Below are 16,390 nucleotides of genomic sequence, written 5' to 3' on the forward strand. Positions count from 1 at the left end.
AGTCCAAAATTGTGAGATGTCTTGCAGAGAGATGCAGAAACCAGCCAGATATCCCTCCGGGAAGGACCTAGCCAAGGAGTGGCTTTTTTTAGGAGACCACCATAACCACCATATTAAGTGGCCCTTTTTTAACCAATCCGTTTTTATTGAAATTTTTCAAGAGAAGAATATATAACATGCATACAGAAAAGAGAAGAGAGGATTTGCCACTACAGTTTGCCTAGGTGTGCCACTGCCCTTGGTACATATATAGCCCTCATAATACACTTTCAGACCAATATATACTTTTATTTAGGGTTTGCTAGTTTATCTGCTCTATCTCTTGGTCTCCCAGACCCTTGTGACAGTTTCGTATTTACATGTTGCAGTAGTTTTATTTCTGCATTTGCATAGCTAAGCCCATCGATCTATATGTTATACCATACTAGAAAGCGGCTATGTTAGAGTGTGTGTCAATAGCAGAGTAGAGATAAAAAAGAGAAAATAGCAGAGTAGAGAGAAAGGAGGGGTGGGGAAAACATTCCCAAGGGGACTAGGGAGGGAGGTAAAAGGGGAGTTATAAGTGCGCTGTCACTGGAACAGATCCCGGAAGGCAGGGGACTCCTTGAACATGATCCACGGCTGCCAGAGTCTGATAAACTTCTCGTTGGTGCCCGTAACCCAAGATGAAAGTTCCTCCATATGGCACAAATGAGATAGCTCCGCTTGCCATTCCCCCATTCCAGGGGTCACTGTGGACCTCCAGTGTCTTGGGATGACTGCTCTGGCCGCAATCAAAAAGAACCGCAAAAGGCACTTCTTTTGACGCCCCAATGAGCCGGGTAGAATAGAAAGAAGAGCAATCTTTATGGAGGGAGCTATGTGTTCTCCTGTCATTTGGTTGTAGATTGTAAAAACCTGAATCCAGAAATTGGATATTCTGTTACATCCACACCAAATGTGTGATAACGTGCCACTACCCAAGCCACAGCGCCAGCACCCCTCTGCCACCGAGGGGAAGGCTCTATGCAGGTTAGCCGGACATTGGTACCAGCTTGCCAATAACTTGTAACTCTTTTCCTGGGCATTGCATGCTACTGAGATCTTGTGGGAAAACACGTACGCTTTTTGTTTTTCATCATCGGAGAGGTTGAAGCCTAATTCCGCTTCCCATCTTCTAATATGGCTAGGATCCCCAGAGTGAAGGTTTCTGTTCATCATGCCGCTAATGAGGGAGATCTGGTGTGACGGAGGCGAACCCCGCAAAAATATACGTTCAAACTGGGTGGGCGTGTCCGGGGAGGGGGGCCGCCCCCCTTTCAGCCAGGATTTCACAAAGGAGCGAAGTTGGATATATTCGAGCCACCTCAATCGTCTCCCTGGGAATGCAGCCTGTAGGTCTACAAAAGAGGGCAAGTCATTGTCCTGTAGGATCTGCCCCAGTCTGATGTCTGATCTCCTTTGCCATCCAAGAAATCTCTCTGCCGTTTACCCTGGGGGGAAGCCTGGATTGCCGAACAAAGGCGCCAGGGGAGTGGGCGAGCTAATCAGGCCACCTTTCATCTTTATGGCCTCCCATGCCTCTAATGTCGCTTTGAGCAATATTCCGTTTGGCTCCACCTGCCTCCTTGTGTCCTCTATTTCTTTTGGCATCAGCCAGGGAAGTGAACCAAGTGGAACCGGGGTATAAAGCTGTTCCAAAGTCACCCACTGCTTGGTCTCTCAGTGGAATCGCCAGTCTACCAGTCTGGCCACTAGAGCAGCACGATGATAGGCACGCAAGTCCGGCAAACCGGCCCCCCCCCCCCCTCTGTTTGGGCCTGGTCAAAGTCTGATAGCTAATCCTTGTTTTTTCCCCTTTCCATACGAAGCGTACCAATGCGGACCTCAGTGTCTTGAAGAAGGCCGGAGAGGGGTTTATAGGTATTGTCTGAAAAATATAGAGGAATCGTAATATATCCATTTTAAAAGCGTTTATGCGCCCGAACCACGAAAGGGGCTGTTTGTTGTATTCTTCCATGTCCTTTAGAGTTCTATTTAACAAGGGTTGGTAGTTTAAGGAATAAAGCATCCCCAAATTGGATGGAATCGATACCCCTAGATATTTTATTGAAGATGTCTGCCATCGAAACAGGAATTTTTCTTTTGATATGGAAACTTCTTCTGTTTTAAGGGAGATGTTTAATGCCTCTGTTTTGGAGTAGTTTATTTTAAAATTGCTCAGATTTCCGAATCGCTCGAATTCTTTTAATAGGGAAGGGAAGGTGATCAGAGGTTGGGACGTGTAGAGCAGGAGATCATCCGCATACATAGCTGTCTTAAATTCCCTATCTCCGAGGTTCAGACCGTGTACACTGGGGTTCTGTCTAATGGATACCGCAAGGTGCTCCATAACAATGATATATAAGAGAGGGGATAGAGGGCATCCCTGGCGGGTACCGTTTCTAATTTCCACCGGGTCAGAGAGGGCCCCGTTAACCCTGACTCTGGCCGATGGTCTGGAGTATAATGCCATTATCTTGCTCACAAAGTTCGGGCCTATACCAATCTGCTTTAATGCTGAGTTCATGAATCCCCAGTGTACCCGGTCGAAAGCCTTTTCTGCGTCTATTGAAAGAAGCCCTAGGGGCTCTCCTCTCGACATCGCTCTGGCTATTAGGTGTATTGTCTTGTTCACATTGTCTCGGGCCTCCCTACCCTGCACGAACCCAACCTGATCTGTGTGTATTATGGATGGCAATAGAGGCGCCAACCGGTTAGCCAATACTTTCGCGAAGACTTGTACGTCAATATTTATTAGTGAGATCGGGTGGTAGTTGGCCACCAGTGTTTGATCTTTTCCGGGTTTAGGTAAGACCGTGATATGGGCTTCTAGTGATTGTGGAGTAAATGGGGACGACTCGGATACTGAGTATATATACTTTTGTGAGGAATGGAGTAATTTGAGTTTTGAAAAGTTTATAAAACGCGGGGGAGAACCCGTCTGGTCCCGGGCTTTTGCCGCTTGGAGAGTCTTCTAGTGCCCTGGCCACCTCCGCCTCTCCAAATGCCGCGTTCAAACCCCTGGCGTCTTCCTGGTCTAATGTGGGTAGGGCTGTCTCTGTAATGTATGAATCCATTCGGGTCTGTAGATCCCGCGGAGCCATTTCGGAGAATTTACCTCGAATATTGTATAGATCTGTATAATATTCTTTAAAATGGTTTAAGATTTTTACGGGGTCTTGCGTGTCTATGTTTCCCTGGGTCTTTATTTTAGTAACATGCAAGGCTTGGTTACGAGGGTGTAATAGGCGTGAGAGTTGTCGCCCGCTTTTGTCTGAGTGGCTGTATAGTAGTCTTTTAAATTGATTGTGCAACCTAAGAAGCCTACAATCCAAAAGCTTCTTTAATTTATCTCTTGCTGTTGTGAGGTTGGCTAGTACATCCGGGGAGGGATTAGATTTGTGTGTTGTCTCTAGTGTAGTGATCTTTTGGAGAAGCTGGGCTACCTCCTGGGCTCTCTCTTTTTTGATCCGTGTCCCATGCTTTATTAGGGTCCCCCTTATCACACATTTAAATGCCTCCCACTGAAACAGTAGGGGTGTGGAGTCCGCTGCGTGGGTGGCTATGAAGAATTCTATAGACTCCCTTAAGTCTGTTACACATTGTTCGTCTCTCAATAAGGAGTCGTTAAGCCTCCACGTCCATGATCGGTTTGGATAATCCGGCGGAGAAATTTCCAAGAATACTGGGGCATGATCAGACCAGACCACATTCCCTATGGTAGCAATCGGGTGCCACGAAAGAACTCTCTGGTTGACTAGGATAAAATCGGTGCGACTGTAAGTCTGGTGGGGATTGGAGAAAAATGTATAGTCCCTGTCTGTGGGGTGCATAATTCTCCAAGCATCAACCAAGTGGAGATTGGCTAACTCACGTTTCAGGGCATTCAATCGTCTCAGAGTGTAATACTATTGTATGTTTTGAGGATTTCGATAGCGTTAGGGCAATGACAGCCAGAGACGAGTTTGTGGTACAAGATGTTTATAATATGTAACCACGGTAGATACACAACGGAAATACACAGTATAACAAACACATGAAAATACCTTTCCGAAACGGAGCGAAGGGGATTCCCGGGGCCACGCACCGGACTCCCCCAGGGAGACCACCAGAGCGAACCCCTATACAGGGACTGTCCGGCAATCAACCCCGGAAGGCCTAAATGCGCCGCAGCCGGGACACAAGGGGCAAGCGGTAAAGTCCAGAAGTGTCCGTACGGGATGAAAGTCCAGAATGGTTATGAACCGGAAGAAACCGGGCAGACGTGCTGACCAACGACGGCAGACGGAGTCCGGGCACAGTTTGAAGAAACCGGGTATGGTCCAGAGTCGGTCGGTAGATTTTCAGGAGGATCCAAAGGTAATCAAGAAGTAGCAGCAGCAGCAAAGCAGGAGCACACAGCAAGCAGTATACTCAGGCACTGGACTAGGCTTAGAGGCGGCCTTTTAAGCAGCTGGACAGGAAGTAGGGCAACAGAACATAAAACTCCATGTTAACCGAGGGCAAGCTCTTTCAAAAGAGGACTGGAAAACCCGGAAACCTGACATTACTCCCCCCCCCAGAAACGGCCTCAGGACGGGTCAGGGCCCGGCTTGTCCGGGTACCGTCGATGAAACTGAGCGATCTTCCGGGGTGCTCGAATGTTACCCACCGGTTCCCAGGAATCGTCCTCGGGGGCGTACCCCTGCCAACGTACCAGATACTGAAGCCGACGACGATGGAGCCGGGAGTCAATAATGTCCTCAACCACGAACTGCTCCTCGCCGTCGACCATCACAGGCGGAGGAGGAGGCACGACACGACCATGAAACGTATTGGGAGAGACGGATTTGAAGAGAGAAACATGAAAGACCGGGTGTACCTTTAGATGGTGCGGTAACCGCAGCTGACAGGCCACAGGGCTCACGATCCCGGTGATCTTAAACGGACCGATGAATTTTTGTCCCAGCTTCTGCGAAGGGACACCCAATCTCAGGTTCTTGGTGGACAACCATACAGAGTCCCCTACCTTATACATGGGTGCCGGTTTCCGGTGAGTGTCAGCCGACCTCTTGTAACGCTCCTGAGCTGTAGCCACAGTGTCCTTCAGAACCTCCAGATTTTGTCGTAGCTCTGTCAATCTGTCCTCCACCGCAGGCACTGAGACCGCAACCGGTGACCTAGGCAAAATAGTCGGATGGTAACCCAAGTTAGCAAAGAAGGGCGTTACCTTAGTGGAGCTGCTCTGAGTGTTGTTATACGAGAACTCCGCCAACGGAAGCATCTTCAACCAATCGTCCTGCAGATGGCTGACATAACAGCGAAGGTATTGTTCCAGGGTTTGGTTGGTCCGTTCGGTTTGCCCATTTGTCTGAGGATGGTATGCAGAAGACAAACAGACATCAATCTGGAGTGCCGTACAAAACCCCTTCCAGAACCTAGACGTGAACTGCACGCCCCGGTCAGAGATGATCTCGTCTGGTACCCCATGCAATCGGAATACGTTCTGGATAACCAGATCCACTGTCTCTGCGGCTGAGGGAAGACCGGCACACGGAATAAAGTGAGCAGCTTTAGTCAACCGATCCACCACCACTAAAATGGTATTGTGACCGTCTGAGACGGGCAACTCCACAATAAAATCCATTGAGATAGACCCCCAAGGGCGAGATGGCACGGGTAACGGTTGGAGGAGTCCTGTAGGAGCCACACGAGGGACCTTGCACCGGGCACAAACCACACATGAGTGGACATAGTCCTTTACATCCTTTAAACAGGTAGGCCACCAGAAAAAACGGTTCAGAAATTCCTGCGTCTTCTGTACCCCCCTATGACCAGCCAACACGGAGTCATGGACCAACTTGAGAACCCGAAGTCTTACGGCCTCCGGGACATAAATACGTCGCTCTCTCAACCACACACCATTCCGAAGAACAAGAGTTACATCATTCGGGGGGGCAGCAAGAAATACGTCACAATCATAGGCCAGCTTGATGTCCTTCCACAAGTCCTGGTCCTGGATTACTCCAACGAAATTGGCATCCGATAACACGGTCTGAGACGGGGTTCCAGGCACGGAGTCCACGGCGTGGATTCGGGATAAGGCATCGGCTTTCCCATTACGTGAACCTGGACGGTATGTAACGACAAAATTGAACTGGTTAAGGAATAGGCTCCAACGGGCTTGCCGTGGAGACAGGCACCTGGCAGACTTAAGAAATTCCAGATTACGATGATCTGTGAGTACTATCACTTGCTGCGCGGCTCCCTGTAAGTGGTGTCTCCATTCCTTGAAAGCGGAAATAATCGCTAACAATTCCTTGTCCGCAATGTCATAGTTCCTTTCTGCAGGGGACAACCGGCGGGAAAAGAAAGCACACGGATGTAAGAGACTCTTGTCCCCAGTCCTTTGAGAAAGGATGGCCCCTAATGCGTAGTCGGAAGCGTCGACTTCCACGATAAAGGGAAGTGCGGGATTCGGATGTACCAATATAGGCGCTGAGGTAAAACAAACCTTGAGACGATGGAAAGCTTCCTGGGCCTGGGCGGACCACACAAACTTCTGTCCTTTCTTGGTTAACAGAGTGATGGGACGAACGATCTCTGAAAAATTACGGATAAAACGTCGGTAAAAGTTGGCAAAACCGACAAAGCGTTGTACCTCCTTGATGTTCCCCGGTTCCGGCCAGTCTAGAATTGCTTGTATCTTGCCAGACTCCATGTTCAGTCCCTGAGGAGAGATGACATAACCTAAGAATTGTATTTGTGAGCAATGGAATTCGCATTTCTCCAGTTTGATGTACAGGTGGTTTTCCCTCAGCCGGGTAAGTACGGTCTTGACGTGTTTCTGGTGTTCCTGTAGGGAATCAGAAAAGATTAGGATATCGTCCAGATAAATCACCATGAATTGGTCCATGATATCCCTAAAAATATCGTTAACTAGATGTTGGAAAGTCGCGGGAGCGTTACAAAGTCCAAAAGGCATCACTAGGTACTCAAAATGTCCATACCGACATCGGAACGCGGTCTTCCACTCGTCTCCGGGACGTATGCGGAGTAGATTGTATGCCCCACGGAGATCCAATTTGGTGAATATTTTTGCCTGTTGGACCCTCTCCAATAGCTCAGGAATCAACGGTAACGGATACCGGTTCCGGATAGTTATTTTATTCAGTTCCCGGTAGTCAATACAGGGTCTCAGAGTCCCCTCTTTCTTTTTCACGAAAAAGATGGGTGCCCCTGCTGGTGAGGTAGACGGACGAATAAATCCCTTAGCTAGACTTTCATCAATGTATTCTTTTAGTGCTTCTAGCTCAGGTGCCGCCAACGGGTAGACATGACCAAACGGGATCTCCGCCCCTGGGAGTAAGTCTATGGGGCAATCATACGGTCTATGCGGGGGAAGCCGATCGGCTTTTCTTTTGTCGCATATATCCGCAAAGTCATTATACACCGGGGGTAGAACAGGTACCTGTACAGTGCCCTCCGCATTCGGTGTTACTGGAACCGGAACAGTTGGACTAATGGTCGGAATACTCTGCGGTGGGAAGGATATTTCCTTAGTTTCCCAATCGATGACCGGATTTGTAGACCGTAGCCACGGAATACCTAGAATAATCGGAAAATGAGGAGAAGAAATTAACGTGAAAACAAGGGTCTCCTGCTGACCTGGCTTCATGACGCATTCTAGCGGTACGGTTTCCCGATCAACTGGTCCAGAGATTAACGGAGATCCGTCAACCGTCTCCATGGTAACCGGTGAGGATCTTTGCTGAGTCCGGATACCGTGTTTCCTGGCAAAAGAGGAGTCCATGAAATTTCCCCCTGCCCCAGAATCTATCATTGCACAGGTAGGTATTAGCTGTCCCTCCCACCGGATCTGAATGGGGAGCGAGCAATGGGTATATTTCCCTTCTGAGTCCTTCGGTGAGGTTGACATTACAGTCAAGGGAAATACCGCATCCAAGTGTCCGCCTGCCTCAGAGATATTGGACTCTGCGTCCGTGTTGTCACACTCTGCCATGGCTGCCAATACCTTATTTGGGCGATTCGGACGTTTCGGGCAGTCGATCAAGAAATGGTCCGATTGACCGCAATAGAAACACAAACGCTCACGGAGCCGGTGTTCGCGACGTTCATTGGTCTCTCGCTTTTGCAGAGAGTCCACTTGCATAGGAACGTCCTCGGCCTCCCGTGGCGTCCTGAGAGCGGGTTCTCTGGAAGGAAATGCAAAGTTGTTTACACGGTTTACAGCTGCCCATTTTTCCTGTCTACGTTCCGTCAAGCGGGTATCAATACGCACACAGTGCTGGAGAAACAGTTCAAAATCCCCTGGAGATTCGGAACGAGCTAACTCGTCTTTGATGGTACCGGACAAACCCTTTCTGAAAACAGACAATAATGCATTGTTTCCCCAGTCGGTGTCTACCACTAACATCTTAAATTCAGTGGCGTATTCAACGACAGAACGCTTTCCCTGACGTAAGGAAAGGAGAGCCGATTCAGCAGTAGCACGGCGATTCGGATCATCAAACATCTGCGCCATTGCGGTCAGAAAGTCCTCCAGGTGATTTAAACGGATGTCCCGGTTCTCTATCATAGGATTAGCCCAAGCCAGTGCTCGTGAGGTTAATAACATAATTATACATAACACTTTGGACCGGTCAGAACGGTAATAATCAGCATGTACATCAAAAAACAGTATACATTGGTTCACAAATCCACGAAACTGACTACGGTCACCATTGAAACGGAATGGGGGTAACCTAGGCATACCGGCAGCTGATACGGACGTAGTGGGGCCGGCTTCCTGAGCCTCCACTCTGACTTGCAAATCCTGTATAGCCGGACCCAGTACCTGGTGATCATGGCCCAGCTGTGTCTCCACATCTCTAAGTTTAGTCTGCACCACCTCCATCTCCTGCTGCAAGGAGTTAATCATAGAAAAGAGCTGATCTACTCGTGTCTCAGTCATTGCCCCAGCGAAATCCTCTTATGGCCTGAGTATAATGTAATACTATTGTATGTTTTGAGGATTTCGATAGCGTTAGGGCAATGACAGCCAGAGACGAGTTTGTGGTACAAGATGTTTATAATATGTAACCACGGTAGATACACAACGGAAATACACAGTATAACAAACATGAAAATACCTTTCCGAAACGGAGCGAAGGGGATTCCCGGGGCCACGCACCGGACTCCCCCAGGGAGACCACCAGAGCGAACCCCTATACAGGGACTGTCCGGCAATCAACCCCGGAAGACCTAAATGCGCCGCAGCCGGGACACAAGGGGCAAGCGGTAAAGTCCAGAAGTGTCCGTACGGGATGAAAGTCCAGAATGGTTATGAACCGGAAGAAACCGGGCAGACGTGCTGACCAACGACGGCAGACGGAGTCCGGGCACAGTTTGAAGAAACCGGGTATGGTCCAGAGTCGGTCGGTAGATTTTCAGGAGGATCCAAAGGTAATCAAGAAGTAGCAGCAGCAGCAAAGCAGGAGCACACAGCAAGCAGTATACTCAGGCACTGGACTAGGCTTAGAGGCGGCCTTTTAAGCAGCTGGACAGGAAGTAGGGCAACAGAACATAAAACTCCATGTTAACCGAGGGCAAGCTCTTTCAAAAGAGGACTGGAAAACCCGGAAACCTGACACAGAGGTATGGCGCTCCTCCCCGTCGACACGTCCATTGTGGGATTTAAAGCAAAGTTAAAGTCGCCTCCTAGCAACACCTCATAAAGTGGCCCTTTTAGTCAATATTCAACTCTTTGACAAGTTTAATCATATAACAAGGGAAATACCAAGGCCAGGTATCCATCCACAGACAGCTGTTTCGGGGTATTGCCCCTCATCAGTTTGGAGTAGGATTCTGGCCAGGTTTCTGTGTTGAGACTCCTAACAGAGGCTCCGCAAACTTTTTTGATTTGCATATTTCCCAGGGGGCAATGCACATAGGATTTCACTGTATTGAGCGCCATCGTTGGCTGCCGGCAGTGTTTTCTCTGGCTGGTCTCCCGAGATCAGTGATTGTTTTGTCTTGCAGAGAGATGCAGCAGTCTTGAAATTGCCAAACTTTTGAAGCGTGATCACAGAACAATCAAGCGTTTCATAGCAAATAGCCAACAGGTTCGTAAGAAGCGTGTTGGGCAAAAAAGGTACAAAGTAACTGCCCATGAATTGGGGAAAATCAAGCGTGAAGCTGCCAAGATGCCATTTGCCACAAGTTTGGCCATATTTCACAGTTGCAACGTTACTGGAGTATCAAAAAGCACAAGGTGTGCCATACTCAGGAACATGGCCAAGGTAAGGAAGGCTGAAAACCACAACCTTTCAACAAGAAACAGAAGATAAAACGTCAAGACTAGGCCAAGAAATATCTTAAGTCTCATTTTTCAAAGGTTTTATGGACTGATGAAATGAGAGTGACTCTTGATGGGCCAGATGGTTGGGCCAGAGGCTGGATCAGTAAAGGGCAGAGAGCTCCACTCCGACTCAGACGCCAGTAAGGTGGAGGTGGGGACTGGTATGGGCTGGTATCATCAAAGATCAACTTGTGGGACCTTTTCTGGTTCAGGATGGAGTGAAGCTTAACTCCCAGAACTTTCATACGCTTTGATATTTATGAGTCTTTTGGGTTGATTGAGAACATAGTTGTTGATCAATAATACAAAAAAATCCTCTAAAATACAACTTGCCTAATAATTCTGCACAGGCTGTATATTGTCACGCTCCCCGGCTCCCCTGCCATGCTCCCCGGCTCCCCTGCCTTGCTCACCGGCTCCCCTGCCACGCGTCCCCCGCTCCACAGCCTCCATGCCCCATCACCTGCGGTCCCCAGGCAGCCCGGTCCCCGCTCCCGGCGGCAACTCTGATCCAGCCCGGCACTCCTGCCTCCTGTGCACCGCTCCCTGCTCTGGCTTCTGGCACCCGGGCCTCGTGCATGCGCATTAGGGCGCGCGAGCGGTCATTGACCCTCTCTTAAAGGGCCAGTGTCCTCCAACAGGATATTGAAGTATCAGGTACAGGGTATATAGGGAGATCCTTTCCAAGTGGGTGGGGCCTGTTCTTCGTGTTTGCTAAGCTAGGAGTCAGGTATCCTTGTGTCTTGTGCCTTACTTACCTATCTCTCTCGTAGAGTCGCTCCTGCCACGCCAACCGGTCCTGACGATACCCGAACGGTGACTGTCTGCCATCCCGTCAGTTCCTACCATCTCCGATCCCTGCGGTGACCCACCTTCTCGCTCCGTTGGTTCCGGATTCTGCCTGACGTCATCTCGGCCTCCGAACCTGAGCTCCGTCACCCGGACTACCATCAGAGACCCCGTGGTCCCAGGGACTTCTTCACTCCACTCCTCTGCACGGACTGTCCTGCTACCTGTAGTGCTCCGGCTACCGGGCACCTTGCCCTCAGTGAGGTGTTCAGCCCAGTGGATCCACCTCCTGGGTCTGCCCGTCCACCTGGTCCTAACATATATATACACATATGTACACAATCGCCTTATTTTTGCATGCTGCCTGGCACTGAAATAGTGTTGTTTTATGGGGGTCTGTTAGTGTTAAGTGTCTGCTTATGAGGCGTACACAGCATCACAGCAGTTACTAACCAGCTTAATTGCTGCTGTACACACTTAATGAGTGGATAGCTCTGTGGAATGTCTATAGTGTGTGCAATCAAACAGTTTAACCTGTGAGTCGCTGACAAGTTTTCAATTTTTCTGGTTATGTATATGCTGCTGTAATTTGCATTACTATATGTAATTAACCCTTTACTGGGTGTCACTATGGAGGTTGGTTGGAGTGTATTTTACTCTGTTCCCCTTGTGTGGCATTTTCCATCTCAGCCACTCTTCCTTGTTTTAGGGCTTCACCATCTTTGTAAATTATTTCAATAAAATATTTTTCCCTTTTGCATTTATCTTGTGGTCCTGTGGTAACTTTTGGGTTTTCCCCTAATTAACAATTTTGGCTTTATACTTTAGGGGTCACCTATTCTTTTACGTTCTACACTATTTTAAAAGCGCCTGATTTAGATAATTACAAAAAGCCGCATGTGGTCCCTCTTATTTTGTTACACAGCCAAGATAAGCACACAGCTGGGTGCTGCAGCCTGTAGCCGTATGCTTTATCTGTGCTAAGTATCCTAATATGGGGGGACCCTAAGCCAATTTAATTTATTTATTTTTACACCAATCTAGGCACTAACACAGTGTCTGTGATTGAAAGCAGTCAGACACACAGGGTGGGGGGCGCAGTCTGACTGCAACCAATCACAGACACTGGGACTACCAGTGGGCGAGGGAAGCAGTGCATATGTATGAAGGATAATGCACGCTATGAAGAAAAAGACATGGATCGCACATCCCAAAAATACAATGATCTAAAGCCGCTAGGCAAAAAATTAAATAGAACATGAGGTTCTTTTGTTACCATTCTGATCAGATTGTATTAAGCCCACTGCCACGTCACAGCAAACCTCTTGAGTGGGTCCCTAACCTGACCCTTTTTGTGCGGCACCGTGCACCAACCACCGCTGCAGCGACAAAGCGCCAACAGGGTGGGCGACCTGGTGCCTCACAGCACCCATGCTGCAAGGCGAAGCCCCCAAGGCTCCAGGCCGCGCCGCCCCACTGACACGACACCACCACACCGGCAGCCACCACACAGCACCAGCACACAGTGAGAGGAGCTGTACACTCACCTCCCACTGGCTCCCATATGTGGACTGGGAGCAAAAAGAAGGCTGACCCCTCTTGCAGTCTCCTGCTGGTTAAAATCACCTGTGCCAAATGGGGAGAGTGCAGATCCAAGCAAAAAAAAAAGGGATAAAATGTAATAAAACACGCTATGAAGAAAAAGACATGGATCGCACATCCCAAAAATACAATGATCTAAAGCCGCTAGGCAAAAAATTAAATAGAACATGAGGTTCTTTTGTTACCATTCTGATCAGATTGTATTAAGCCCACTGCCACGTCACGGCAAACCTCTTGAGTGGGTCCCTAACCTGACCCTTTTTTGTGCGGCACCGTGCACCAACCACCGCTGCAGCGACAAAGCGCCAACAGGGCGGGCGACCTGGTGCCTCACAGCACCCATGCTGCAAGGCGAAGCCCCCAAGGCTTCTTTTTTTTGCTTGGATCTGCACTCTCCCCATTTGGCACAGGTGATTTTAACCAGCAGGAGACTGCAAGAGGGGTCAGCCTTCTTTTTGCTCCCAGTCCACATATGGGAGCCAGTGGGAGGTGAGTGTACAGCTCCTCTCACTGTGTGTTGGTGCTGTGTGGTGGCTGCCGGTGTGGTGGTGTCGTGTCAGTGGGGTGGCGCGGCCTGGAGCCTTGGGGGCTTTGCCTTGCAGCATGGGTGCTGTGAGGCACCAGGTCGCCCGCCCTGTTGGCGCTTTGTCGCTGCAGCGGTGGTTGGTGCACGGTGCCGCACAAAAAGGGTCAGGTTAGGGACCCACTCAAGAGGTTTGCCGTGACGTGGCAGTGGGCTTAATACAATCTGATCAGAATGGTAACAAAAGAACCTCATGTTCGATTTAAATTTTTGCCTAGCGGCTTTAGATCATTGTATTTTTGGGATGTGCGATCCATGTCTTTTTCTTCATAGCGTGTATGAAGGATAATGAGCGGCCCCGGAAGTAGCGTTACAGCCATGTGGGAGACTGATAAATATAGCGCGCTTGCTCTAATCCCCCTATCTCTTGTACCACCATTTTAAAGAGCCTGATTTAGGTCCCTATTGACCTGGTTGCATCTGCCGATCCTGGGTATCTGCGGGTTCGGCCATCACTAGTCATTATTCCTCGCCGGAGCGATTACCTGTAGGATCCTCCTCTTTGCACCGCTCATCTCCCCACACATCGCTTTCTCCTTTCTCCATTATGGCTTCAGGATGAATCTTCTTTAGATTTTTCCTGGATTTCAAAACTATTAAAATAGTAAATGTTAAAGTCACAGACAGAATACTGCGGAGCTGTGTATATACTGCATAGTGTAGAGATGTGCCAGTATATATACTGTAGTGTGGATTCTGCAATACAGTGGTACCTTGCTTAACGAGAACAATCCGTTCTCGGACTGTGCTTGTTAATCAAGGTACTCGTTCAGCAGAGCAAGGTTTCCCATAGGAAATCATTGCAATGCTGACGATCCGTTCCACAATGTGTTAAATGTCCCATTCTCGTCCCCTATTCTATCATTCCAAACATGTACAAACTCACACAAACATGTACAAACTCACACAAACATGTACAAACTCACACAAACACACATGCATGCATGCACACGCACATATTATGATCACCTTACCTTCCGTTCCATCGCCGGTCTCCTGGGACTTGCTGTTCTCCGGTGCGGGCCGTGTATCAGGTGACCATAACAACGAGGGCGGAACTTCCTGCCAGAGCGTCGACGTCAAAGGCAGAGCCGCTTGCCTCTGATTGGCCAGCGCGCTGCCTTTGACAAGCGGTGACAGGAACCAGGAAGTTCCTGCTTCGTTGCTATGGATGCCGATACCTGGAGCAGAGCGGCGCGGCGCACTACAGGACCCAGGAGGCCAGCGATGAAACGGAAGGTACAGATATTATATGCTCACCTTACCTTCCGTTCCACTGCTGGCCCCATGGTACTTGTAGTTCGCCGCGATGTACCCGGGAACTACAAGAAACATGAGGCCGGTGGTGGAACGGAAGGTAAGGTGAGCATAATACAGTACTGTGTGTGTGTGTGTTCGTACATGTGTGTGTTTGTGTGGACAGTGCAAGTGCGGGTCAGAGCGCGGTGGATGGACGAAACCGGAAGTGTGTGTGGTGAGGATTTCGTTCGTACAGCAAAAGCTTTCTCGTAAAGCGGGTTACAAATTTACAGAAAGCTTTGTTTGTTAAGCGAAATTCTCGTTAAGAGAGTTACCACTGTACACACAGGACCAAACTATATAAACATCTCTGCACTATATACACACACACAACTCTACATTATATACTATATATACCCAGCACCATACTATATTCTGCTGTATACATCACATACGATACACAAAGACTGGCGATTATACATCCTATGGGAGATAGTAACTGCAGGCATATATCCTGGCTTATATACAGATGCACATATATAGGCAGGATTCCACACACACAGGCAGGTTTATATACTGTGTATGTGTGTATGCATGTATATATATATATAGATCGAGAGAGAGAGAGGCTAGCTTGTGAAATAGAACGAACAAGTAGAGACAGAAAGAGACCATCAGTATATAAAGACTGCAATAAATAACGGATAAGGATCAAAACCACATGTCCCAAATATCATGCACTTACCTCAGAGGAATGGCAGTGTGTGTGTGCTGCTCGGCAGTGTGTGTGTGCTGCTCCGCAGTGTGTGTGTGCTGCTCGGCAGTGTGTGTGTGCTGCTCGGCAGTGTGTGTGTGCTGCTCGGCAGTGTGTGTGTGCTGCTCGGCAGTGTGTGTGTGTGCTGCTCGGCAGTGTGTGTGTGTGCTGCTCGGCAGTGTGTGTGTGCTGCTCAGGCAGTGTGTGTCACCATGAGGCAGGGGGTGTAAAAGGGGCTAACTGGAAGTGACAAAGCTGGAGCAGCAGGAAGTGGGGCATGGAATGTGTATAAGGAATAGCACAGGAAGTGCGGCCAAGAAAGGAGGAGCAACAGGACGGAAGTGGGGCAATATCTGTACAATAAAGATAGCTGAAGTAGGGAATAAGAAGGACAATATAAAGAAGCAATATATATATTATATATAAGAGCAGAAATGTACTGAAAAGAGAGTGGAGATAACAAAAATTAGGAAAGAGAAAATTAGACAGAAGGGAAATTACACAAAAGAAAAATTGCCGCAAAACCTTACATGACTTTGTTCCCCCGCAGTAATGCGGTGTTTATATGCATATGACCACTTGCTGCTTCGGGCACTATGTTATGCACTTCTTTCCATCTTCTATTGATTGCCTTTAGATTTAGTAGTGGCACCTTCTAATAGTCTATAGACGTTATATTGTGAATTTTGGTGTCTACTACTGGCATATCATGTATTAGGGGAAATTAGATATTTTGCCCTTGCTGCAGGGGGTGTGCATCTGTACTATAAATATATCTATATTTCCAGATACTCTTTCTCTATGCATTTTTAGGTGTCCTTCCTGCATGGTTTAAATAATAATTAATATAATATTAGTATCTTTGTGTCCCATTGTTGGACTCCTGGCATGAAGTATACCTTATATTAAGGATTTAATTTCATCTCCGTGGGTATGTTGGAAATATAAGTATATTAGTTTTATTGTAGGCCATTTCAGTGAACCGTCAATTACCGACTGTGATGTATGCAGTCTGATGATTAATTTCACTATTTATGATGCATTTACACCTGGTCTTTGCAGT

At 48.3% G+C, this 16,390-nt stretch overlaps 1 protein-coding gene across 1 annotated transcript in view; it reads right to left on the reverse strand.

Moving 5' to 3' along the window:
- Positions 1–16,390, reverse strand: part of LOC142246720 (uncharacterized) — an 84,377-nt gene that overhangs the window by 38,106 nt on the left and 29,881 nt on the right. Inside the window, exon 5 of the mRNA XM_075319775.1 lies at positions 13,820–13,927. Coding sequence (XP_075175890.1) covers positions 13,820–13,927 — 108 coding nt within the window. The remainder of the gene's footprint in view (positions 1–13,819; positions 13,928–16,390) is intronic.

Source organism: Anomaloglossus baeobatrachus, chromosome 7, assembly GCF_048569485.1.
Source record: "Anomaloglossus baeobatrachus isolate aAnoBae1 chromosome 7, aAnoBae1.hap1, whole genome shotgun sequence".
Classification (NCBI taxonomy): domain Eukaryota; kingdom Metazoa; phylum Chordata; class Amphibia; order Anura; family Aromobatidae; genus Anomaloglossus; species Anomaloglossus baeobatrachus.